Source organism: Phyllobates terribilis, unplaced genomic scaffold (assembly GCF_046119375.1).
Source record: "Phyllobates terribilis strain yellow unplaced genomic scaffold, ASM4611937v1 Scaffold_12__6_contigs__length_324123572, whole genome shotgun sequence".
NCBI lineage: Eukaryota > Metazoa > Chordata > Amphibia > Anura > Dendrobatidae > Phyllobates > Phyllobates terribilis.
The window spans coordinates 181176786-181204646 of NW_027362772.1; the positions used below are offsets into that span (position 1 = coordinate 181176786).

The 27861-nt window shown below is 37.7% G+C and overlaps 1 protein-coding gene across 9 annotated transcripts in view; it reads left to right on the plus strand.

Annotated features, from left to right (window-relative positions):
* The window catches only part of PRDM16 (PR/SET domain 16), a 775410-nt gene extending 752713 nt beyond the window's left edge, over positions 1 to 22697 (plus strand). For 8 of the 9 annotated variants that reach the window (XM_073656490.1, XM_073656494.1, XM_073656489.1 and 5 more), the window contains 7 exons: positions 24 to 193; positions 1963 to 2040; positions 5385 to 5554; positions 6261 to 6435; positions 17313 to 17552; positions 19128 to 19302; positions 21167 to 22697. In XM_073656490.1, coding sequence (XP_073512591.1) covers positions 24 to 193; positions 1963 to 2040; positions 5385 to 5554; positions 6261 to 6435; positions 17313 to 17552; positions 19128 to 19302; positions 21167 to 21298 — 1140 coding nt within the window. In that variant the 3' untranslated portion in view covers positions 21299 to 22697. The remainder of the gene's footprint in view (positions 1 to 23; positions 194 to 1962; positions 2041 to 5384; positions 5555 to 6260; positions 6436 to 17312; positions 17553 to 19127; positions 19303 to 21166) is intronic. The other variant, XM_073656496.1, reaches the window with a different exon arrangement.
* Positions 22698 to 27861: the final 5164 nt, after the last annotated feature.

Genomic DNA, 27861 nt, shown 5'->3' on the forward strand with positions numbered 1-27861 from the left:
GTATTCTCCATTATTATATCTAGATGTCAGCCATTGAAACCATGACTGAAAAGCTGGAAAGCTTTGCCAACTTGAAAGCCGACACAGGAACTTCCCTACCTCCCCTCCCGCACCACCCTTTCAACTTTCGCTCTCCGCCCCCAACTCTATCAGATTCAATCTTACGGAAAGGAAAAGAACGCTATACCTGCAGGTACATGACACATGACGGGAAGCCATAGTAGTAATAGTGTACTAAGCACATGATGATCCTATTAATGCACTCACGTAACATTGGCTATAATATAAATATAATAAGTATCAATGGGTTATTGGACCATTTCATAATCCCATTAATGGAATCTGTCACGTCTGTTTCAGCATCCAAACCACAATATATCATGTGCATTAAAGGGAAGACGTTTTCCATCAATAGTAAATTCAAAGCATGTCCCATATATCGTCCAATTATTAGCAACGTTTTCTAGCGTATATATAAATGAGCAGTTAGCAGACAGGTATATACATGAGTTTGTAAAACAGCTTCTTCTCCATCTAGACAAGGTTTAGATGGCTCCAGGATCCTGTGCAGGCGCCATGTTTAAAGGGAATCTGACATCAGGATTTTGCTATATAATCTGAGAACAGCATAATGTAGGGGCAGAGCCCGTGATTCCGATAATGTGTCACTTGCTGGTTTGCAAGCTGTCATTTTGATACAATCACAGTTTTCTCTGCTGCAGATCTAGCAGAGCTCAGAATGCTGAGCCCTGTATAGCCCCGCCCACACCACTGATTGGCAGATTTCTGTGTTCTCTTGCATTGACAGAAAGCTGCTAATCAGTGTTGGGGGTGGGGTTACACAGACTTGTTGACTAGGAGGCACAAACACCTAGTCCTGTAGTGATAATCTCCTGCTGATAAAACACTGATTTTATTGAAACAGCAACACAAAGCCTAGTAAGTGACACTTCACTTCTCTGCCCCTACATCATGCTGCTCCCAGATTACATAGCAAAACCTGCTGACAAATTTATTTAACCTTTTTATTAATAACTTTTTTAAAAATGCATACTATTTCTGCACAGTACAATGGTGGCAGCGACAAATGTCCTCCGTATTTTGTCCCACGCTAATATGTCAAAAAAGAGAATAGAGGCAGGATAGCAACTGCAAAGAAGAAAAAAAAGCTTTGATGACAAATTTGGTTTTGGCGCAGAAATGGACCCGTGAGGTTCCCTTTAAATTTCTTATGTTCTATATAAAGAATTGTTTGTCAAGATTCTGACAGTTAAAGGGAATCTGTTACCAGATTCCAATGATGTCACCTATTGGACTGCTTGATGTAGTTTTGATAAAATCGTTGTTTTATCAGCAGAAGATTATCACTAGAGGACTAGTAAACTACTGCCATTCTCTGTTAACTCTGCCCCCACCACTAATTGGCAGCTTTCTGCCTATGCACAGTGTACACAGAAAGCTGCCAATCAGTGGTGTGGGTGGGGTTATACAGAGCTCAGCATACAGAGAACTGCTAGATCTACAACAGATAAAACAGGGATTTTATCAAAACTGCAGGATGCAGCCCAGTAAGTGACACATTGCTGGAATCAGGGTCTCTGTCCTTACATCATGTTGCTCTCAGAAGGTGTAGCAAAAACCCAGTGACATATTCACTTTAGAGGGAATCTGTTAGTAGGGTCAACCCTCTTAAGCCGTCTATATGGGCATGTAGGTCATAGGAAGTTGAATAAAGTGATACCTTGATAACTGAGATCCATTGTCTTATTCCAGAGAAATCCAAATCTTTCTTAATATGTAAATAAGCTGTTAAGATCTATGGGCCGGACATAGATCTCCCTGAGAATCTGCCTCCAGAGATGAAAGGAGGCATTAGCCATATGAGACATGTAATGACTGACAGTCTCCATCTAGCCATCATTACAGAATGGTATACATTGATTGTTTTTGTCTCATTATCAGGTACTGTGGCAAAATATTTCCAAGATCTGCAAATTTAACAAGACATCTCAGGACCCACACAGGAGAACAACCATACAGGTGTGAGAAAGCAACATTTCTTTATACTATACTTCTTTATACTATAAGTAAAAGTTTTCAGAGTAATGGCTTACACTAGTACCTGTATGTCCAGAAATGCATACAACCATCCGGTAATATGGCATCTTATAGTCAAATAATTCTTATCTGTGGAACTAGACAATAAGTTATGGCAAAGTAGCCATACACTTTCATTAAATGTCGGAAGAATGGTCTTACAATATAATATTATTAAATAAAGTTACAATTAAAGGTAGGGCTGTAACAACTGTGGGGCTAAGCAGTTATCATCAATCATCATGAAATCATCATCACAATGTCAGATGGATGCACTAAAGCCATATGGAGGGACAATAGGATGACAATCCTGGAACGTACAATATCCCAATAAATCAAACTTGTCTCAATGATGTCACAAGCTCACAGACTTTTCATTGGCTGCCGTCTCATGAGAACCGATTCACCTCCCAAAAATGATTCCCTTCATGATGAATATACTTTATATTCACATCCAGAAGAAAGTGGTCCAACATAATCTTAGCAATAGCATTGATTTATTTCCCTTGGCTTGTCCAAGAATAAAGTAATATGCGGATTTTGTGTAAGACGTCAGCTCTATACTGACTTCTGGTCGGATTGGTTCCCTGGGGATCCGATGTTTATAGAACAATTTAATTGTCATCGATTTTCTTTTGCTCTCTGACAACTCTGACTGTCAGCTTAATTGTTTTGAAAGTTTATGCGAGTGTCTGTTCCATCTTGTGAAAGTCTCGCTCAGAGATGGCTTGGAAGGAATTAAAAAAATAATAATAATAATGATCTTTTTTTTTTTTATTCGGTATTCTCACCTTCATCTCTGCCAGCTCAGAGTGCTGAATTATTACGAACATATAAAAAGACAAAAAAAAAATAATAAATTACGAAATGGTCATGTGCTGTGAGTGACTAATGGGAAATATTAGAAATCATAGCTGGCAGTTATTGCTAAATGTTGTATATGTTGGAATTATCACATTTTGTCCTAATTTGGCTTCTGCAGATTTTGTGTCGGTTGAAAAGAGGACTAAAGCTAAACAGAGAATGAAAGAGCAGTCAAAAACTAAGAGTCGGTTACATGGACCGACTGGCGGCATGATATGACCGCCGATCAGCAAACCTTTACCAATCGGTGGTCATTTAATAGCCAGACGGACCCCACTAAACGATCTGCACTAAACCATCTGTAATAGATGACTCAGTGCACATAGGCTGCCATAGCTTTCCTGTTTACGCAGGTCAATGCACCGCCGAGAATGATGATCATTTTGCTCATTCATTGGATGATCGGAAGACTTTTTATATGGCAAGAAAATCGTGAAATTAGCATTTTATATAGTATTGTTTGATTAGTATGCAGGTACGGCCTAAATGGGTTTACACCTTATCACTACTGAGGGGGGCGCCATTGGCCTGAGCACAACTTTGCACAATGATCTCACAATCCTATGGAAAGGTAGCTGCACATGATTCAGCCACGGATCCTCATTTACTGAGTGGCTAGTATTATTTGGGTAATGTATGATCAGGCACTGGATGGAAAACCATAATGGAGGCAGGACAAGAAACATATAGCCGGCCTTGTTTTTGTACATAGACCAGGGGACTCCAAAATTCCCACCATGCTATGCATCCCCCTGTTTTAAGCGAGTATAGCTATAACACACTGCGAGCAATCAAATGATTGGAATAATGACGACAGCAGCAGAAGCATAGTCTGTTGATTTTGTGTGAGACAATGACCTTATAGATTGTGTTATTAAAGTTATGGGATGGGGTATATGCTGCTAGAAGACCTGAGATTTTTTGGGAATATGGGGCTAAATGGAGCAGGACTAGTGTCAGAGTATGGGGAGGAGAATAAAGGTCACCGGCAGGGAGCTGGGGAAGTTTTAGAAGTTTTGTGATTTCTGAATTTTTTGCTACAACTTTCTTTACCAATGTTGGGCTTCTTGTGGATGTTGCCTGCACCATGGTGGCCATAATAGTTCAGCTCTTGCACATTCTCCATCTTCTTATGCAACAGAATAAAATTTTACAAGACATCTAAATGGTCAAGGACGTTATTGTGCGTCTTTGAGGGACTAGGGCTTAAATTTATTAGGTGGCACGCCGGCACCTCCAGCTGTCTCAGAGTTAAGTAGCTCAGATAAAGTATCAGAACCGGCCTGGATTAATTTGTCTTTAACATGATTTTAATCTACCCAGTAAACCAACACCTGTCTGCTTTATAAAACATTTATGCCTTTCTCGCCATTTAAGCAAACAGAACAGTGGATGGTAAGACGCGAGCTGAATGACTTAAGTAAATGGATGGGAATTAATCATTATCCTCTCATTTTATGTGCTGGAATAAGTGCCATCTAAGTGTGAGGTAGCGGGGAGCAGCCCTCCCTACTTCATTAAAGAAAACATCAGGTTTTTGCCAGTTTTACCTGCCAAAAATGTTTTAATTTGTGACTGCGCTTTCGTTCTATTTATGTTACAGTCTGGAGGTTATTTTTACTTTTTGCCATTTTTCATTATTGGGGGGTGCAGAGAGCTACAGATATACGCTGCACTTCTCAGCTTTCAGTTCTTTTGCTGAGATGCATTAATTGTTCGGCGGTTGGTGGGCAAATCACAGAAAGCAAGGGGCATAGGTCTCTATAAAGTTTCAGGGCTGCATTCTAACACCAGCTGAGTGATAGAGAGAAAGTGGTCTGCTCTACTCTGCGTTTTTGTGCCAAGAAGAATGACGTGTCAATAATATATATAGAGAACTTCGGAACCGAATTTATGAGATAGAAGTTTGCTTGATACACTATATTGCTTTGTATTCTTCCCCGATCAGATAATATCTGACGTTATGGCCGTGTATATTACATGTTTAGGACAGATTTCGAGTTTAGATAAATGAGTTTTATTGATATTAGGCTTTAGCGTTCATTCAAGTGACTTCTTCAATCCTGACCAAGGATCCAGCTGGATGGCAATGTTTGGTGTGATGACCTCTTGCATCAACATACAGGCAGGTCCAAGGCATTGTGGTCTTCAAATAATTATCGCCGACTTTATTGCCTCTTGGTATCACAGTCGAAAGCGTACTGCCCAACTGTTGCCAAGCCCACCTTCTAGTGGTTCTACTATATTAAGCCCCTTCTTCAGCCTCTCTGCTGGGGCTTTCTCCATAGGATGTAGAGATAGGTCTTCCAGCTTTAGTTACAATTTACCATGTGTATGTGATTGATAGGTACTGTAATATATAATAGTAAAATATTAAGAAGAAACAGAAAAGAATTTAAAATTTTTATTTTGCTTTTTTATAGATGTAAATATTGTGACCGGTCTTTTAGCATTTCCTCCAACCTCCAGCGGCACGTCCGGAATATACATAACAAAGAGAAGCCTTTCAAATGCCACTTGTGTAATAGGTGTTTTGGCCAACAGACAAACCTAGATCGACACCTAAAGAAGCATGAACATGAGAATGTTCCAGGTATGTAGTGGTCACGAGTTGTGCACTAATGAGATAGTAGCAATGTACGAAGGATAAAATTGTGAAAAATTTGCTCTGCTACAGTGCCCTAGTGAATTTAATTGGCCTGTCTATGGTGGGTGACGTTTGTGTTGGACTTCTCAGAATTGGAAGCTTCGGAGTCTAAATGTAAAACCTGTAACAACACTCCTTGTACCCTGTGCCATTTATACAATTAGTGTATTTTGAGGGGCTTTTGAGGCCCCCTTGGCACCGAAGCCCGAATGTCACTGTTATTCCACCCAATATCACTACACCCCTGGGTAACCTAACCAGCAGGTGAAGGGAGTGAGCTTGAAATCAACCAACCTTCTTCACATACTCCCAACATGTATGACTTCATGGTCTTTTAAACCTTATATATTGAATCAAAGCTTCTTTTAGTCCGGGAAGGTCTTCCTAGTCTTTGGACTTCATTATTCCTCCTAAGAGAGTTTATGGGAAGTGACTTGCCGAAAAATGATGCACAGCGTGATTGTCACCTTCCAGGCCCCACACATACCATTACGTTAGGGTGGTCCATTACTGAATATTTTTTATGACATATTCCTGGAAAATATTTGGTAATAAATCACAATTTTTCTTATTAAGACTTTCTACTTGTTTAGTTGTGTTAATAATTCTCAGCTTTTTCTAATTTTATTTTATTTTTATATTTCCCGTCCAGTGAGTCAGCACTCAGGAGTAATTGGAAACCACCACGGAACCAGCGTCTCATCCCCTAATTCTGAATCAGAAAACCATGCACTTTTAGATGAGAAAGAAGATTCCTACTTCTCAGAAATTCGAAACTTTATTGCAAATAGCGAATTGAATCAATCTTCAACTCTAGGCGAAAAAAGGTAAATAAAATGGGAATTTTATAATTTTTTATTTTCTTTTTTACTGGCTGTAAAGTTTTAAGTTCTACAAGACTCGGCCTTGGTTATTTCATACTTGCATCACTTCCTCAGTGATTCGCAAGATTTTGGCTCCGCGACTAAAAGAAAATTGTATTATGTCCCTGGATCTCGTTTGTGGAGGCTTTGTGGTAAATCAGGCAGCATGCGTATAAAATTCGATGTCCGCTGATAAGTTTGATGAAAGCTGACCCCGGTGTTGTCAGCCAGCTGCACTGAAGAATGTAGCCAGTTCTACACAAACTTTTTCTTAGGATGAAACTTGGAAGACGAGCAACCACCAGGTGCATCCTATAAATCAAATTGTTGGATTCAGACAGTCTTAAAAATGATTATTAGTCAGAGAAACATTGTGATCTTCTGAATCTAAAGGTCGAGATTGTTGACTTTTCTGTGTTAATGTGTGTCTATTACGGCTAGATAGACCAGAGCTGAGCTTGCCATTTGGCACAGAGTGATAATACAATCTGTGGTTTTACATAGGAAATCTTTTTTTGTACAACATGGACTGAAGGATGTATCAGAATTATTTTCTTGGGATCTACTTTACCAAATGAACACAAAATGTTTAGACTCATAGTAAGGTCAATAGGTCACTTAATGCTACTCTTATGTCCTCCATTTATGTTCAATTCCATCTTGACCTGACACTGAGGACTTGACTTAAAAAAAAATCACCAGAGTGCTCTTTTATTTTATAATGTGTGTAGGGATCATGTACCGTACGTACTCACCGGCCGCCATCTTACCCTGGTATCAGCCCTGCTCCTGTCTGCTTCGACCTCACTTGACCCCCTCTGCTGGATCTCTATCTCAATGTCTATAGATTCAGGACAAGGCTACAGAGCCTAAACTCTCATAGACTTACATTGAGAATATTCCAAAAGAGACCTTTCATTCCACGCATCAACCACTATGTGATTCGGTAGGTCACAAATGTGGTGACGTAGTGCCGGAGCGGAGCTGATACCGGGAAAAGATGGTCATTAGGTAGTAGGTAACTACACTAATTAGACTCGCATACATGGTAGCTAGCACTTTGGAAAATTAAAAAAAAATACTGGAGTGTTCCTTTAGGCCCCCCTATACATTAGACTAATGTTGACCAACAGGTTCGGCTTACAATCTGATGTGTTTGGAAGCCCCAGACAACTAGTTGTTAGGGGAGGTGTTGATCGGGAATGTCTGATTTCAGACTGCCAATTGCTTTGTCCTCCAGGAGATTAGCCACTGCCAGACACATCTGTCGACAGCTCTCTCATAGGCAACTCAGAAGCACTTGGCCGAATGAGTGTTTCTGTGTATGGGATAGTTGTCGGCCGAACGATCGGCCAAATCATCGTTCAGACAACAGTCATCTAATGTCTATGGCGAGGTTTATTGTCATAAACTGTCTTCTACGGGTCAAAGTGTAGAGTTTTTGCTACCTGACAAAAGATGGCGATATACATGTGATCTCTATGATCATTTGGCCACCGGCTATATATGCTGATCACCATGAACTTGCATGATTAAAATGGCCATGTTATTTCCATGAAGCAGTAGGATAGGATGCTGCCTGGTGCCTTATTGATAAAGTATAGAGGTTCGACAGTGAAAGTGATAAAAATGAGAGATACCATCAATAGCCTGCCAGCGCCTGTAGACACTATTATTTGGCATATCCCAAAAATTTCAAAAGCCTAATGTCTATGCCCGGTCAAATAGAGATAAATGTGCCCAGACTTCAATGACAGGTCAGAAATGTGATACAAGTAATTATCTTAAAGGAGAGTTCCACTTTAATTTCTCTTCTGACATGTCCATAGAGGGTAAAGATGGGAATCTGACATGAGACCCTCATAATTTCTGATTTCCATAACTCCAACACCCTAAACGCTTTCCCAGCTGATTGGATAGAACTAGAAAGCCACTTATTGAGCTTCTTCAGAAATGTTCTTTAGTTCAGTGGTTAATTTTGGCAAATGTATGACAGCGCGTACCTCTTTTTTTTTTTTTAAACTCACAAATGATCATGTCTGTAAAACACTATGAAAATTAATGGCGCTATATATGCAAGTAAAATTACTAAATATATTTAAAGGTTTTTTTAACTAAACAAATTAGGCAGGGTTGCTCAGTAATATTAGATGAAAACCCATAAAATTGTGCGATGAACTCCAGAAGAAAGAACCATGTAGGAGCAAATAAATTGGAAATACTCCATATTATGGCACAGTGAGTCCCTGCAGGATTATCCACAGGCAGATGTTCTGCTCCAGCCTTTAATAGGGAGATGCCAACAATTTCACTTACTATTGTGTTATATCTACTGGTAGCAAGTGAGGGCAATGCACTAATAACCTAGGATCATGGACTTGTACAGATTGTGTGAATATAGATAGATTGATTTAGGAAATGTTGCGTCTTGGCCACTACTCAGAAAGTGTCATCTGATTGCTGGCCTGGGCAAAGAGTGGCTTATTAGCAAGACACCAGGCAACTACATCTATAAATTAATGCAATATGCTGTTATTCTGGGGTCTGTCTGGGCCAAAGCCCACCGGACAAATGTCACCTGCTGAGGATTTATGGTGCTGCTTATTTGCTATCAACTTTCCAGATTTTGTGACTTTTAGGACTCATGCTGTATTTTCGATTCAAGCATAATCCAACTAATAATGGATCGCACTTAGACCAATGTTATTCTAAGGGGCTGTGCACATGTCTGATTTTTTTCTTGGACCAAGCTGTTCCGAGGGAAAAAATCACTGCATGCCCTAGTTGGATCCAATATTCGGATCACACTCTGCCATGCAAGTCAATGAGTTCATGGAAAACATCAGACTGCACTAGGAGGACATCTAAGTGCCATCCAAGGTCCACGGACTGACACAATGGAGAAGATGGAGAAACTTTTTTCTCCATCTTCTCCTTATCCGAGAGAATCGGACCACACTATGATTACACTCTGATCAGAGTGTCATTATCATAATTGTCCCAATTCTCTCGGACGGGAGAATATACGCCCATGTGACCCTAGCCTTTGACTGATTATGTAGTAGTGGCAGCGTGAACTTCATGGATGAAAATATGCTCCGTATACAATTCGGTGAACACTAAAATAAAATATCTGTGGCTCTGTTAACAGATGTCAAAGTGGCCTATAGTATAGGGCAAAGAGTGACTGCCATCTAGAGGAATAATTATCAGAAAAATAACATGGCCTTCTAGACTGCAAAATACTGGAAAAGCTTCAGAAATGTGATCATCATTGTAAGTGTGCACTGTAATGTTACAGTCCATGGGGAGGGGAGTAAGCAGCTCCCAGACACCTCTGGTGCCAGTTTACTTCTTCTGGGTGCAAAAGGACTGGGCATTATAATTCAGACCTCCCAATATCTCTCTCCCCTTGACAGAATTTGTCACGGGAAAAGTCAAATGTCTATAGCCCCTTGTCCATTGCTGGATCTGAGCGATTCCCTTTTCTTTGAGGAAAGAGTAGATCAGATTTCCACACAAGAATGGAAGCATAACTTTCAGAAAAAAACTTTAGGTTATGTGAACATGGAGTCTTTTTTTGAGTTTTCAGAGCAGAAAGTGGCTATGTACACATAGTCTTTTTGTTGAGTTTTTTTAGAGGTAGCTGAGTAGAAACACAAAGTTTTTGAGGAGTCTTGCAGTTTTGAGTTGGATTTGGAGAATTTCCCCTTATTTTCTGTTCAAAAAACTCCTCAAAAGACTGTGAGCACATACCCAGTGGCTATGTATACACAGATTCTTTTTGCTGAGCTTTTAAGATGAAACTGAGCAGAACCTCCAAGTTTTGAAAATTTTGAGACGGATTTGAAGTTTCCTCTTAGTTTTCTCTTGGTTTTTGCTCCTAACCCTCCTCGAAAAACTTTGCATGAACATAGCCACTGAGCAGGAACTCAACATTTTTGAGGAATTTTGCATTTTTGAGTTGGATTTGGAGTTTCCTATTAGCTTCTGCTCTGTTTCTTCTCCAAAAACTCCTCAAAAGACTGTGCTCACATACCTAGTGCCTATGTGCACAGAGTCTTTTTGCTGATCTTTTTGCTGATTTTTTTGCATGGAGCTTCCTCTCATCTTGGTTTCTTCTTCAAAACCTTCTCGAAAAACATTGTGTGCACATAGCCATCAAGTAGAAACTCAAAGTTTTTGAGAAATTTTGAAACTTGGAGTGTTTCTGCATCACTATCTCCTAAAAAATCTCAGCATGCACATAGCCTTACACATTTACCCCCCTAATATTTCCTTAAAGAATATCTTCTCTATGTGTACAGATCTGATCCTTATTAATTTCCTTCTTTTTTTAAAAAAAAATATTGGCTATATATACCCACATACCCTTTTATAGTAAACATTTAATCTTCTTTCAATGAACTGATTATTAGTCCGACCGTCACTAATCATCTAGGGCGAACTGTGCAATAGAAATCTGCGTATTTGTAGGAGCCCTTCCTTTAAATTGACTTTTATTCGATTTATAAAGAACAATAAGAACCAGAAGATCTACTTTATCAACCACACGTTCAGTATTAATCTCCCAAGCCTGGGAGATTTACAGAGTGTGAAGGATAAACTGTCTGTATGTATAGAGCCGGGGACGGCAGCTAGTCCATTATTAGGCCGAAATTAAGTGGCTGGTAAATTAAGGAAGAACATTGCATTAATCATCTAATAGGACAAGAGTTCTCTTTCTTCATGGCTCAATCATGAGCCTTCACCAGCAGTGTGACTGCCCTTCAGATCACTCCGTCCCAGCTGGGGCCTGCAGCCTGCAGTTATTTATCTAAAAGCTGGAAGGTGTAGGAAGCTTTCAACACAATTTTAACACTGTTTTTGTTGAGTTGGTTTCTCAGGCTCTTAGGTTAAAAAGGCAATTTAGATTTTTTTTTTTTTTTGCAATAAGATCTTATAGCAGTTACATTGTCATGTTACTTATAACCTTGGCTTAGAAAGTCCTACATAGTCGACGATAATTAACTGGTTACATTGCCGCACATTCGTTTTTAATTTTCAGGTTTTTTTTTAAGAATATAATTAGCTAATATGATGCAAAATTGGGGGAAAATATTGATTTGTCAGACATAGTGACTTAACATGAGTTAGGGAGTTAATTATTCAAACATTTGGACTTTTTTTAAACATTAATTGCATCTCTAAATGTGGCCACATATAAGTCTAAAGCAGTAGGAAGTTTAAAGGGGTTGACCACTTTTGCTTTATTTTTACTAATGTGTTGGGAGACATGATTTGTGGCATTTCCTAATATATAAGTGCAATATATAAGTACAGTGTTAGACTGAAGAACATTGGGCCCACCAGAGGATTTGATTCTGAGGGTCCACCTTTCTCCCTCGCTCAAGAGCCCCATAGCAGCTGCAAGCTTTGCACTATGAACTCTCCTGATGGAGAAGCCAGGGCCCACCGGAGGATTCTCCAGTTCTCTGGTGGGCCAATCCAACACTGTATAAGTATAACAAGTTCTCCTCCTGCACTGGTTAGTGCCACCTGCCATCACAGACTGCACAGAGCTCCTGGTCTCAATGGCTGCTGGTGGAAGAGCATGTGACCGGACCTGTCCTCAGCCTCCAATACAAAGAGACTGCCCATGGGAAAGCTGTTTTTCCATTGGAGGAGGCTGAGGACAGAGCTGGTTACATGCTCCTCTATCATCAGCCATTGAGATGAGGAGGTCTGTGCAGTCTGTGAGGAAGAAGGAGAACCTGTAAATGCCAAAAAAGTATTTCCCTATCACATTTTGTAAAATAAAGTGGCAAACCCATTTAAGGACCAAATAGATTTTTTGTTTTTTTCCCATTGGCTCTTTTCTACCCAAAAGTTACTTGGCACAGTGAATCAGTTCTGCCAAGAGTGTCTGCGGAAGTTCACACCCCAAACTATTTATATGTGCATGTACCTCTTTTTAAGACAAGTCCAGCGATACCTTTGCATGGCCTGTCCTTTCCTCCATTACTGTGAAATCAGTGTTTGAATTGATGAGGTGCAAATGGGGATGAAGAGCTATTTGTAGATAGAAGCCTCTGTCACTCCAGCTCTGTTCCCTGAAAAGCACCGCCTCCTCCTGCTTAACTGATAGCTCCTTTGCCTGAAGTCACACAACATAGAGACTAGATGTATTATATGAAAACCCAAATCAGAAATATTTGCAAGTGAAACAAGTGTGATTTACTGTATTGATGCAGCCAAAATTATCTGTACATAAAACAGGCAAGTAGGAGTGGAGAATAGAGCTGGAGTGCCAGAGGCTTCAGATCTACAACCTAATTTGCATATCAATTCAAATGCTGATTTCTCAGTAACAGAGTAAAGGACTGGCCATGTACAGGTATTGCTGGACTTGTCTTTGACAGAGCTACATGCGCATATAAATAGTTTGGAGGTGAAATCCTTCTGACAGATTCCCTTTAAATATCATATTAAACACCAGTGATGCGGTGCACCTGAATAGCAGGATATAATAGAAATGAAAGAATTTTTGCTAATGACTTGATGGCGATCATGGCGGATCATGTCGATGTTCTTTTTCAAGTTTCTGCTTAGAACATGTTCACCTGCATAATGAAAATTGAAATATTAAAAACTAACATTGACTAATGTAAAAATAATTCATGAGAACGGCTAATGAACAAAAGCTTTAATGAAGCATCTGTGTCGCATTTCGCAGGTTATTCCCCAATGAATCTCATTAGCGCGTTGTGTAAACAATCGGGGTGTAGTTCATTTTAAATTCCCACACAGGCTGCAAATGTCGCCAGGAGAGCTGAGAATAGAGCCTATCAAAATGAGGTTTGTTTTCTGTCTGTCTGGGCGGGTGATAAATGGCATTCGGAGATGCTGACAGCAAGAGCCATGTAATCGCCAACCAATTTTTTTTTTCCCCGAGCTTGCATTGTTTATTCAGCATAGCAGATGGGAATTTTAACCATTCGCAGTCTAGAGGCCTCGAGCTACATTGTCATCACTTGAACACATTTGCCGTATTCAAGATTATTTTTATGCTTATATTTTTTTCTGCTTAGTTTTCAATATGTTCAGTAACATTTTGTTTTTCAACTGCAAGATTAAGATCCTCTTCTGGATACACTGGAAATGTCAAGCGAGACATGTATTTATAGATATTTTTGAAAGGAAAGTGGTTGTTGTTAAAGTGTTTCTTATGTATAAGGTAGACATCTAGTATTTACTTGGAAGCTATTTTAGATGGTCCTGGACAATGTTTATGAAAATGATATTCCTCGGCCGCTATTGCTAATTCCTACAGTTCTATCGAGGCAAAATGGCAGTGAGAAGTGCATGGTCCAATTATTACAGCCATATAACAATCTTATACGTTTGTAGCACCAGTTTATTAGCCCTTTTGGTATTCTTCATACTTTATACAGTGTTTTCTGGTTCCAATATTGACTTGACATAATATTAACACTTTCCCACTGTTTTACATTCTCGTTTTTTTTTTTGAAGGTCATTGCCAAGTAAAGTATTACCATTCTTTCTATACATATAAAGAGAGAGGGAATAATAGTCAGCTGGGGCTATGATTAGGACCTGCATGGATTTAGGAGGTTAGAAACACTTGGGCAGAAAATTGTTAGTCATGTTAGAATTTGGGAAGTCCTCAGCAAGAACATGGAGTACAACTATTATGAACATATTGGCCCTGATTCATTAAAGGGGTTGTCCAGGCTTGAGGCTCAAGTCTGGAATCACTCTAAGTGACTGCAGATTTGTGAATCCTCACAGCGTGCAGTGTGCGCGCGTTCAGGATTCTCCGGTGTTGGCGGGCGCGTGACCACAAGAATGCAATTTGCATACATGCAGTCATGTGTCAACTAGACGTGAGCATCCTCACTCAATACAAGTGAATTGAGTGGAGTTGAACACGTCTAGTTGGAATATGGGCGGAAGTATAATAATCGTATACTTGGGGTCACATCACCGCCCACTCCCGGGGCCGCCACCGGGGAATCCTGACACTGCACGATGTGAGGATTCATAAGTCTGCAATCGCAGATACTCACCTCCTGCACTGGCTCCATGGTCTTATTGCATAACATTGGCCGTGTGGTTCTCATGGCATAACAATCAGAGGCTGCTAAAGATCTGCTTTGCTCACATTTCCTTCAGATGAACCCTGGACGTCCAGAGGAAGTGTAAGAACTGCATCATTAATGACTGTTGATTTTGTATAGTGCTCATATGGCATAAAAGTGTCAGGCAACCACTGGGAAACAAAAATGGATGAAATGAAATGTGCGCTGCAGTAAGAGGCATCATCTCTTAATGAATCTAGCGCATCTTACAAATGGTGTGCACCTCCGCCAGAAATGTTACTTCAGGAGTTGGCTTACATTTCTGACGTAATTTACTTTCCAGTTGCACTAAAATTCTGCAACCTTTCAATGAGTTTTACACCAGGAAATTTGCAAAAACTCACTGATGGGGGGGATGTCACAGCCCCACATCTTTTTCCACCATCACTTCTAAAACTCAAACAATAACTCCATCCTAAAACCAATTAAAGAGAAGGAATATTTTGATTTCCTGAAAAATCTTTAATTATTTTTTCTTTTTAGTGAAGCTTTTTTCTTTTTTAAAACTAAAATTTAACCTCCTTGTTCTAATTGAGTTTTTTAAAAAGTCATGATGATTTGGAACGATTCCACAATGTATACAATTATTTTCTACCTTTTACCTCCACAATAAAACCTAATCTATTCAAGCAGAATTTTTATAACAAAATAATATTTGTCTATGTAATGTTTTATAGCTGGGAGCCTGAAGGTAACTAACAAGAAAGTCTTAAAAATAAAAAATAACACAAACTTTTGACACCCCATCAAAGTCACCGGCAGGAGATATTTGAGAACAGTACACTGTTTCTCAACTGGGCCATAAATTCACAGGTCTACAGTCTTATCTAAAATGGCCCTGAAATTTCACAATATGCATGTTCTTGTGTTTTTTTATGTTGGCCTCATTAATCACCAGTTTATGGAGTTTGTGTCTTGGGGAAGAGGGTGTGAAAGCATTAGGTTGCACACTTAAGAAATAAACTTGTTGTGGCATTTCCTGAAGGGAACTGGAGATCATTCAGCCTTTTCCTGCTGTGGGATAAAGATAGACAAAAGGAATACATTTCAGACTGGCATAATAATTCCTGAGAGAGAATCAAATGTTGGCATTTATCAAATAGAATAACTGAGTGAAAAAGGCTAATACAAACATACCATTTATGTGTTTACTTTAAGTGACAATATCCAGGGCTCCGAATAGACCTTTTAAGAAAACAGTACAGCAAAAAAAAGTATTTTTTATAGCTCTTGATTAAAATCTAATACTTTTTTTTCACATCAAGTTGTTAATTTTTTAGTCCTCATTTTTTTGAGACTCAACATATATGGGATAGAAAAACACAGAAGCCAACTGTAAATTCTATGAAAATGTTTCTTTAAGCCCTTACCGACATATGACATACTGGTACATCATATGCTGACTCCCTGACTTTGATGCGGGCTCAGGAGCTGAGTTTGCATCTTTCCCGGCAGATGATGGCTGTGTTATTCAGTCATCATCTGCCTCTTAACAGCCACGAGTGAAGCTGAGCTCCAGCCACAACTGTTCTCCGGTTAAATGCCACTGTCAGTTTGTGAGCGTGGCATTTACAATGGACGGATCAGGGGGTGCGCTGTTCTACCCACCCATTGATGCCCCCATGATGCTCTGATTGGTTTTCATGCTGAAGACCCGGTCATGATAGTACTCCTATGAAAGCTAGTTTCTGGCTAACGTTCATAGAAAATCATGATTTTTGCTATGCACAGCAGTACTATGTTATTGCTGTATATAGTACAAGCCGTAATATGATCATAGGTTAAAGTCCCCTTAGGGGACCACAAATTACAGTAAAAAAAAAAATGTTTTAAAAATATGAAAAAAATAAAACATATAAAAGTTCAAATCACTCACCTTTTCCCCTATTAAAAATAAAGAAATAAAAAAATACACATATGTGGTATTGCTACTTATGTAAAAGTTTGATCTAGAAAAATGTAATATTAATTAACTTGAGCGGTAAACTGCATGAGAAAATTAATATAACCGCCAGAATTTCATTTTTTTGGCTGCCGCAACACCTGAGTAAAATGAATGAGGCAATCAAAACATTGTGTCTAGCCAAAGGTGTTCTCAATATAAAAGGTCAGCGCAGGGTGCAAAAAAACAAGCTCTATTGACCAGAAATTAAAAACGCTACTGGTCTCAGAATACAGCGACCTAAGCAAAAACGATATATTTTTAAAAATTTCAGAATTTTTCCACCACTTTAATTAAAAAAAATGCATGTTTTGTATCACTGTAATCGTACTTATTTGAGGAATCATATCGCCAAGTCATTTTTTTGCCGTATAATGAACACTGTAAAGACAAAACTCTAACAAACTATTGCGGAATTGTGTTTATTCCACAATTTCGCAGCACTTGAAATTTTTTCCTGTTTTCCAGTGCTCTACACACAAAAAACATATATAGATGGAAAAATAAAGCAATTATGGCTCTTGGAAGGTTGAGGAAAAAAAGAAAGCGCAAAAACGGAAGCTAACCATGTCAAGAAGGGCTTAAAGCTCATGCCATGATATGACAGTAGACAATATCAGCATCCCAGAATAGTGGCACACATGCTCTTCATGAATCAACCAAAAATTGGTTAATACATCATCAATGTTATCTTTGATTAGTTCAAGCAAATTGCTTACTGGTTTAAACATTTGTATTATCTTTTAACTCTATTTTAGAACAGAAATTCAGGATATCGATAGCAGTTCAAGAGGCTGCATCCTAGTCAACCAGAAACCAGAAGATGTAGACGAAGATGAAGATGAGGATCTAGAAGAAGATTATGAAGATGGAAGCTTGACGGGAAAATCACAAGATGAAACTGTTTCACCTACAATGGAGACCCAGGAAGCGTATGAAGAGGATGAGGAAGATGAAGAACCCACATCCCTTTCTATGAGCTTTGATCACACCAGAAGGTCAGTCATCCTTATGTAGCTTCAGCTGCCATGCTTAACGTCCATGATTCATTTCCATGTTTCACTGTCATTACTATACACCAATACTAATGGAAGGGAAAAATAAAGACTAAAACAAGGCGTGAAATATTTGCACCTTGAACAATAGTTATAAATAAAAATTATTTACTGTTTTTTATTTTTTAATCACTAAATTCCTACGTTTTACAGATAGGTTGACAAGGAAGGGAGTTTCGAAAAGCATAATTGGAAAAATGGGCAATTTTCAACTAGGCTAGTCTTAAGTAAAATTATAATAGATTTCTATTTGTAAGTCACCATATAGCAAATTTTCCAAAAGATTTAAATGGGTATGCTCAAGTTATTAAATTGATTTAATTAGTTAGACAGCATGAAAATGAGAAAGTTTGCAATTGACTTGTTTTTTCTATCTCCTGTCATTCTCTTGCAATGAAAACTTTTATCTTTCATAGTGTACAGCTGGTTTCCATGAAGCTCAGTCACTAGTGCCTGCCTAGAACCAGGCTGAGAATATGCAGTACTTAGCTGCTCCCTCTCAGCTCCTGATTGAACTGCTCTTATCAGTCATGTGTAATCACAATCCCCAGTATTATGGCTCTAACTGTGCTTGTTCAAATGCTCTATTATCTATATGTACAGATACAGTGATAGCAGCCTTCACTCCAGAACAAACCACGGATAGCTGAATGTGTTACAATAAAATTTGTGCTGAGCTTCATAGCATTTCTAATAGTACAGCTGTGCTACTCACCAGAACTGTCACTCAAGGAGAAGAGCCCAGCCCACCCTTTCATAAACCAGGAAGTAAGAAGACTAAAAAGAGTTGTGAGTTGCTGAAGAGACAGCTTGAGAATAACCCTTCAAGACGGCCAACATTTTGGTTCAACCAGAACTTTTCTCATGGCCTGTATCTCCCCTGTATGGTTGTAAAAGCTTATATTCACACAAAGGAGACACAGGCTGTGAGCAAAGTCTTGGTGGGATCAAAACATTAGCCATCTTAGTTTTGGAAATTGCTATGTTGTGACTTACGAATAAAAGAAATCTATATAATCTATAATTTTGTGGCTAGTCAATGATTTGATGTGACTCATGGCTTGACTGTTGAACCTATAGATGATTTTTCTTTGACCAGCAATGGTTGTGGTCTAAATGTGGTCAACAGATTTTGGAAACAACACAAATTTATATAGACTTAGTGGACAAGAAGACTATGATTTTACATTTTCTTTCTAAGCATGACACATTAGTTAAACAAGCTGAACAACTTACAATTTGTCGCCCTTGTCTATCACTCACTGTAGAACATCCATCACTTTGTGGTTTAGGACCTTGTGTGTGGTTTGTTTCTGTCTTAATCCATTTCGAAGCTTTCTGTCCTTGACTTTTTGTGCTTGTCCTTCATGCATGTGGCTTTCGTCTGGGCACACCATTACATGTGCATGCATAACACCCAAGATATTAAAGCAAACGTGCAACATTGGCTCGCCTGAATAAAGGCCAGACAAGCTAATGAAGGGTCATCCCCTTCCCCTCCCCTGGTCATTGGTACAGGTGTATTGAGGAGGAAGATGCCCGTCTGTTAGATGTGGAGCAGATTCCGAATTTTGGGAAGGGGCTGGACCTTCGCAAAACAGCAGAGGAAGCCTTTGAAGTAAAAGATGTGTTTAATTCCACCTTAGACTCTGAGGCATTTAAAGAATCTCTGTACAGGCAGGCTAAAAACCAGGTAGGTACAGAATAATTGCATTTCCCGTAGCTTTCTACCTATAATGCATTGAAAAAAAGCTTTAAGATATTGTAATGTAAATTCACTAGTGCCTTCAAATTCCATACTAAGAGCTGTAATACGTGACCTATGTAGGTATAACATATGCACTTTCAAAATCAAACAATCTATAGAAAAAAGTAAAACTTCTTTAAAAAATAGAACACCTTGGGAGTACATTCTTCATATTTATATGACAGAATGTCTCAATTTCTCTTTAATATGGTATCATTTTCTTTTTTTAGCTATTAGTGATTAATTGATGAAAAGAAAGTAATAAAATATAAATAATGTTATTTTCACTTGTAAGCATGGATATAAAGTTGCAGTCATCAAAGTCTTCTGTTCAAGGTTATTATAATATGTAATGTTCTTGATTGTAGTTCCAATTTCCAAAAAAAAATGTAAGATAGGCAAACTTTTTGAAGTCATACAGTTCGCCACAAATTCACTGTAGTTGGCAAAAAAATCAGATCTTTATTTTGTGTCGTCTTCTGTTTTAAAGCAAGCCATTTGCATGTCTCTGTTACGTGTCTGCTAATTTTGCTCAATGTACTAACTGTCTATGTGCAATGGTGTGAAAAACAAACCAGTGACTTCTCTATAACACATAGTATAACTTCAGATATATTTTTATTACCTATGAGTGCAATAAATGAAAACAATAGGGTATTCATCTGCCTGACGGTGCACATGCAGGCTGTTGTGTATTTTCATATTCCCGATGACTTGGGAGGTACATTCCTCCAATGAACACAGAAGACAGATTTCTTAAAATTGCATAGTTTCATAGGTCAGTCATAAAAGGGTTGTCCAGGCTTGGGGTTCAAATCTGCAGTCAGATCATGAGACTTGTGAATCCTCACAGCGCACCCACTGCAAGCTGTCAGGGTTCTCCGGTATCGGCGCTGGGAGCAGACGACAGTCAAGTGACCGTAAGTATACAATATGCATACTTCTGGCCACATTTCAACTAGTCGTGTCCAGCCTCACTCAATTCACTTGCATTGAGAGAAGTCTCACTCTCGCCTGCTCCCAGGCACAGCAGAATCCTGACAGCGCACAGTGTGCGCACTGTGAGGATTCATAATTATGCAGTCACTCTATGTCTTGACTTGAGCTCTATGACTTGAACCCCAAAACTGGACAGTCCCTTTAAGGCCCCATATACATTAGACTAATGTAGGCCAAACACAAATATTGATGGGCTCTGATATTACTCTAATGTGTATGGGACGCCAGCCGACTAATGGTCAGGAGCAATGTCGATCGCACATGTCTGACTTGGGACTGCCAATCGCTTTGTTCTCCAAGAGACATACCGCCAGCCACTATGTCAATCGGCAGCTTTCTCATAGAGAACACAGGAGTGCTCGGCCAATCAAGTGCTCTTGTGTATGGGAGAGTCAGCTGAGATCCCTGTCAGCCAAAAGAGCAGCCAAATCATTGCTCGGCCGACAGCCATCAAATGTGTATGGCGGCCTTTGAACTGAACATCATCAAAGTGAAATGTTCCAGATCTATAAACAGGTGCATTCCGGTCAATGAATGTCTGAAGTTTTAAAGCCACAAAACTGGCACATGTTGAATAATAAATTCCGCCATGTATTCTTCAGTCTTTCTTAGCTGCTATTAGTCAATCTGCAGTAGTCTCCATATGACGATGTTCTTCATATGGTGACAGATGTCCATTAAAGTCTACTCTTCGGTTGGAACTTTGGCGCACTCAAAGGCCAATATAGGCCGGCTAATGCATATTTATTGGACTGTCTTTGCTAAATAGTTCTCTAATCTTCTTCTTCTTCCTATTTTTATTTCCCCCCAGGCTTATGCAATGATGTTGTCTCTTTCTGAAAATACTTCTCTTCATACTTCCCACAACTCCCTGGATGCCTGGTTGAACATGGCCGGAGCAGCATCAGAATCAGGAGCTTTTAATCCTATGAACCATTTGTAGAAAAAAAAAAAAAACATACAAAAATGCTTACACACAAGTTTAAATGTTACATCATCCTTTCTGCAATGCGGAAGATAGCTAAAAGGAAACAAGAAGTCACTAAGAACCAAGCATTTGGAAGTTTGCTGCAATTTGCATCTGTCCAGTGATACCTCTGTACATTTTTTGTGGATCCTCTTAAAAGTTCTCCTAAATTTCACCTATTCACTCCACCATGTACATAATCCTCTGACAGATATTTGCATAACATAGGCTTTTCGCTAGAAATATCCTACCAGCAGAAAATAGAAAAAAAAATTCTTATAGATGGTGGGAATGTTTATGGTGCTGTACTTGACTACAGGTTCAAGATGTAATTTCGGCTCCTCATAATTTTAGATGCAAACTATTTGCCACCCAGCTCACCTATGTGCCTGACATTGAGTAACTATGAAATCGAATCATTTCAATTAAAAAAAGAAAAAAGTCAAAAAGTTGACGCATAGTTTAGTACAGTAATCAGGTACTAAAGAAACTTGTATGCAAGTGATAATTGTGCAACTATGATAACACGAAGTTCTGCAAAATTGGAGGCTTTTAATACAAATTAGAAAGAAAAATTTTCATTATGAAATCTAAATTTCATAACTTTTTGGCTCAAAATCAACATAAAATTAGTAAACTGAATAAATCTACCAATAGAAAACTAAAGGTTTAGGGTTTTTCACAACCAGAATTTTTAAGGTGTAGCTACAAGTTATTAAATTGGATCCAATTCGAAGAGGACACCTCCGTCTGAGTAGAGTATCCCCACAAGACAGCAGTACCCAATGGAGATGTGATTTTTTCAAAATTAGCAGAACATACATTTTGGAATTTTTGTGTTTCCTTTTCTGATGTAGCTTGGAAGAATTTGAAGCTGCTACAGTGGCAATCTTGTTTCATCTTGATGATATTCCAATCTCAACATTTATAAGACATTCCTTTCATGGCATAATAAATGATTGGGGGGGAAAGCTTAATGTTATTTCCATGTTGTTATATTTTAAATTATTATTCACTGGGGCCAATAAAAACAAAAAAAATTGTAATTTGAACTTTTAAAAAAAAAAAAATCTTAATCTGTATATATTTGTTGAAATTTGCCCCTAAGATTTGTTTCTTATTTACTTCTATAACAGTATTTTTTCATAAAATGTCATTATTGTGAAGAAAATGTTAATATAAGCAAATAGTGAAGGACCAAAACAGAGTAACAAGGTTTTGTGGTGTTAGAAAAAAAAAATTCATGTGCCAAATAAGGTTTATTATTAGCAATTTCTGGTTGTCATTTGCCGATTACAGCATTTATGGTATTTAGACTCTTTATTTCAGTAGATAGATGCTTAAAGCTGTGATCTGTTCTCATTTTTAATGACTACCACAACTGAGATACTCCAGGACAATCATAAGTTTGTAAAAATATTTTTGTTCCTAATTATTATTTTTTTTGTTTTTTTTTCTTTGCCTAAGTATTGTATTTATTTGTTATTTGCTGGGGTGGGTGTACAAAGACCATTTAAGTCTTAAAAAAAAGTATGATTTTTCTAAAGGTTCACGTAGGCAAATAGCAACATTGTGATTTAAAGTAACTTGTTTCACAATTACATGATGGTGGGTGCCATATTTCTTGAATATGTCACTGTCGAGAAGCTCAAAGACGCTTAAAAGCACTCTGTAATGTACTGTATTAAAAGCACTAGACACCTGGTTGAAAAGCAAATGTAAATATATAGGAGTGTGGAAAATGTAGTGAAATAATGTATACATATCCCTTTAACGAAGGCTTCAAAAGTCAAATCATTTTGACAGGGATTTTTGGGGGTCAAGAGCAGCAATGACCTACTTCATCATTTCACATACTGTTCTCATAATGGCATTTCAATTATACACTGGAGTGGAAATGTAAGCATCCCAATCTATATTAAGTAAATTGTATGGATTTTGAAGGCATTCTGTTTTGTTTTGGGGGGGGGTGTTTGTTTATTTTTGTGGAATTTTTGTTGGTATTTTTTTGCAAAGCTATACCGTCTAGAACAGTCAGAAAACATTCAACCCAATGACTGATTTTAAAGAGGTTGTCCGCTACTTTTACATTGATGACCTATCCTTAACATAGGTCATCAATGTCTGATCGGCCGGGGTCTGGCACTCGGCACCCCCTCCGATCCGCTGTTATTGGTGTCAGCATGAGCCGCCGGCCGGAAGTACTCACTTGCTGGGCTGCTCCGTCTTCTAGTATTGGCCACTGCAGGGTACTGCACATCCACCTCCTATTGATTTAAATAGGAGGCGGATGTACAGTACCAAGCCCCAGCCACTACCAGAATATGGAGCAGCTTGGCAAGTGAGTACTTCGGGCCGCCGGCTGATGCCGACACCAATTTGAGCTGATCAGTGGGCGTGTCGGGTGTCGGACCCCGGCCGATTAGTCATTGATGACCTATCTTATCGATAGGTCATCAATGTAAAATTGTCCACTACAACCTCTTTAAGGGTACCTGGCTGGCCTAAGGGTCTGTGCACACGTTACATTTTTGTCGCATTTTGTTACATTTTTTCTGTACACTTTTGTCACAAAACCCGATGGATTTCCCAGTACTAGCAAACACAAAAACAGCACAAAACACATGTATTTTGAGCAGCGTTTTTCCTGCCAAAAGATGCAGAAATGGTGCAGAAATATCTGCTGCAAATACTTAACGTGTGCACATACCTATAGACTGATAATGTCCTGGAAATTTTTAAAATTCACGATTTTCTCTTTGCCAGCTGGATATTTGTGTAGCATTACAAATGGTAGCGTTAAAAAAGTTAACCTGAAAAGTTTTGTGGTTTTAAATTGAAAAAAAGAAAGACAATGAAAATGGAAGCACGGTATTTTTCAAACTTCTTTTTTGTGAGTTTTGCAACAGTATTGAATATGTGCTGAACTCAAATCACTAAAAACACTGTAAAATATTTAAAAAAAAAAATTGACATAATTATTCTCTAACATCAGGCATATGATAAAAATGCATTGAATAATCAGCAGGAAATCCTAAAAATAATACAGGTTAATGAAACAATATAAACCAAATTCATCCCCTTTGATAATTTGCTCTTAGTAATATTACCCTTAAATGATTAATAGAATAAATAGAATTCCAGAAATGAGTTAAACATAAAACCTTAGATTTAAAAACTGGTAAAATTTATCAATATTAATTAATTTACATGTGTGTTAATTTAGTGCACTAAACACATTTCCCAGTAATCAATATAATATAGTTGGTAAAAAAGGTCAATTATTACAAAAAGCAGCATTTAGTTAGATCAAAAACATAAAAATATAAAAGTTTAAGGCTTCTTACTGTGTAACTTGGAAGAGGCCCAAGGTCTAAGAACAGTGAACTGTCAAATAAAACTATTCTTTACAGAATGGGAGCTAGAAAAAGGAAATTAAACACAGGCAACACCCCTCTGGTGTTTCTTCAGATGGCAGTTTCAACAAGACCACAACAATAATCAAATTGTAGGTCAGTATGTGTAGAAATATACATATATATTAATTACTGATCAATCGCAGCAATATTAATATTTGGGAAGACTTATTAGGCCCATAAACAAAATAACTGTCATTTTATAGAATATATATAAAGAAATATTCAAATTTGAATTTTAAAAAATAATTCTATTTTCAGAACCAGTTTTTCATGAATTTGAAAATAAATGAATCTTTATTCATTACTTTGGCCTTAAAGGCAAATTCGATTTTTAATTTAAAAAAATCTCCAGAAATGTTTAAATGCATGATCAAGTATTCCAGAAGTGAACTCTATTATATGCTCAAAATGGTTAAAGTAATATTTTTGTCAGTGAAAGTAAAACTTTATATGAGTGATTGCACTTACTGCCCATTTAGATGGGTCAACCGCGGCCTTTAAATGTCTGCCGATCGGCTACATGCTATTGGCAGCCGAGAACAATGATTTTTAACCAAACTTTGAAACTCATCTCACCTGACAAACGAGCGTTTTATTTTTTTTGTTGTCGGGTAATTGCCGATCCCTTTAGGCTACATTCCCATCGTGAGTTTTTGGTGAGTTTTTACTAGTGTTGAGCGAGTATGTTCTGGTCCGAGTATGCTCGGGCCGAGCTCCGAGTATTTATAGCTGCTCGGTGATATGGCTGAATCGCTCCCGTGTGCATGATTTGCAACTGTTTGACAGCTTTATTACATGTGAGGAATGTGTAAGAAATAGACATTCCTCACATGTAATAAAGCTGTCAAACAGTAGCAAATCATGCACACGGGAGCGATTCAACCATATCACCGAGCAGCTGTAAATACTTGGAGCTCGGCCCGAGCATACTCGGCGAAAGGGTTAATAGAACATACTTGCTCAACACTAATTTTTACGCTACGTATTTTTGAAAAAATTTAAATAACCTATTTTACTTAATGGGTGCAACATCAAAAACGTACTAACAGCTCATCGTAAAAATGTAGCCTTATAGAGGTCAATAATCTTGAAGTGAAAGTCTTCCTACGAACGCTCTTCCCTGATTATCAGCCTGCCTAAATGGGCCTTTAGACACGTCAATATTGTCCAAAATCTCCCAAAGTTCTATGTGATAGGAACAATTATATTCAATTTATTTTCAAATTGAAAATATATTCATCAACCTTTTATTCAATAGTAATCATTTGTGATTAATGAATTATACACCCAATCCAGTCCCATTATTACTAATGGAGACTAATAATCTATCAATTGTAATTTTGTAATTATAATTATAGAATTTGACTGTTGTGTTTTTATAGCTACCTAGAAACTCCTGTAAAATAATTTGTAATAGGGGTATTGTCTTACAGTAGCGTATAGTCTTAGGTTACATTCACACAGTGTTTTTTTCCAACAGCCAAAACCTGCTCTCTTGGCAGTAAAAACGCTACTTTCAAAACTCCTGTTTTTCACCATTTTCACATTTATTTTTTTTGGCTGCATTTTCTTTGTGCAGATTACTTGTTTGCTTTTTCTACAGTACATGTTTAATAAAGTAAATTTTTATAACCCAAAATACTCATTGCTTTTTATGGGTGAAAAAACGCTGCAAAAAGTTGAAAGAATTGACATGTTGCCGATTTAAAAAAACGCAGCAGTTTTCCAATTCAGTCAGGTAAAAAAAAAACAAGTCTGTACATGAGATTTCTGAAATCTCACAGCTTTTGCTGGTACTGTAAAAAGCAGCTATTAGTTTGCATTAAAAAAATTCAGCAAAAAAAACGGAGCAAAAACGCAACGTGTGATCATAGCCTTATGGTAGTAGAATTGCAAAAAAAAAAAATCCTAATAAATTCAGAACAGTCAGTAGTGGTACACATGCACTTATGTCAATAGATTGAGTTCACAAACTTACAAAAAATGAGTTGAAAATGTTTGTAAAAAATCTATTTAAAAATAAAAAAAAATTCTATAAAATCTGAACTATTGGAGCTACAGCTTTTTTTTTTTTTCTTTTTTGACATTTTCTGACTCCTTGGTTTGTCAGATAATGTAATTTGATCTTTATGGATAAATAATTACTTGGATTATATTCTATTTACCTCCAAATACAATTTTTAAACCAATTAAACAAGTTATGCCGGATTTAAAACCACAATTCTACAAAATAATATATTCTTTTCTAAATTGGGCCAATGCCCTTACAGCCATTGATGTCTTTACACATTTTTACTAAATGTCTGTTTTTTGCTTTTTTTTTCATCATAACTTCATCTCCACAAAATCCTGACTTTCATATCCATGCTCTTTAATCTGGAAGAGGGAGGGTGTTCTTTTATTGTCCATGCAAGCAGAAGATTACTTTTCAAAGTTCTCTATGAAACAGCGGTAAATTTTCAAGAGTTGGGTGTTTATAATAGACACAATAAAAAAAAATATTATCTTGTATCCCTTGTTAAAAAAAAAACTGTACATTGCGGGAAAAACAAAGTTGTAAATGTCTGAATTTCATTTTGGTGTTTTTTGAGGAAAATGATTTTGGAACAATTCAATTTTTTTGTTCCATTTCCCTCTGGATTGTATATTGCTTCTGTTATGTTCATAGGCAAATCTGTGCATGACTGGTGGGCTAGCCGTCAATGTGTCTGTTTGTGAATTTTTTTAAAAGAGGAAAATCGAAAAAGTAAAAAAATAAAAAAAAAAATAATTGTAAAAAAATAAAAAAAATCTGTAGATGCACTTACTGTATATGTGATTAGGTTCTTTGTCCGGGACTTGATGCTTCAGCTGCCGATAATATAGAAAAGACAGCTGTTAATATGAAAAAATTTTAAATCGCTTATGTGGGAAAATATAAAGAAAAAGATATGAAGTGTAGAAAAAAAAATTCAAAAAGCGATTTCTTTTTTTTTTCTTTTTTTTTTTTTTGTGGGGAGGGAAAAATTCTTTTTGATGCTTGTGATAAAAAAAAAAACAAAATGTACTTGAGTAGAGAAATTCCTTAAGATAATGAATAAGAAAGCTGATTTTGAGTTTAATGCTGTAGAATAGGAATGT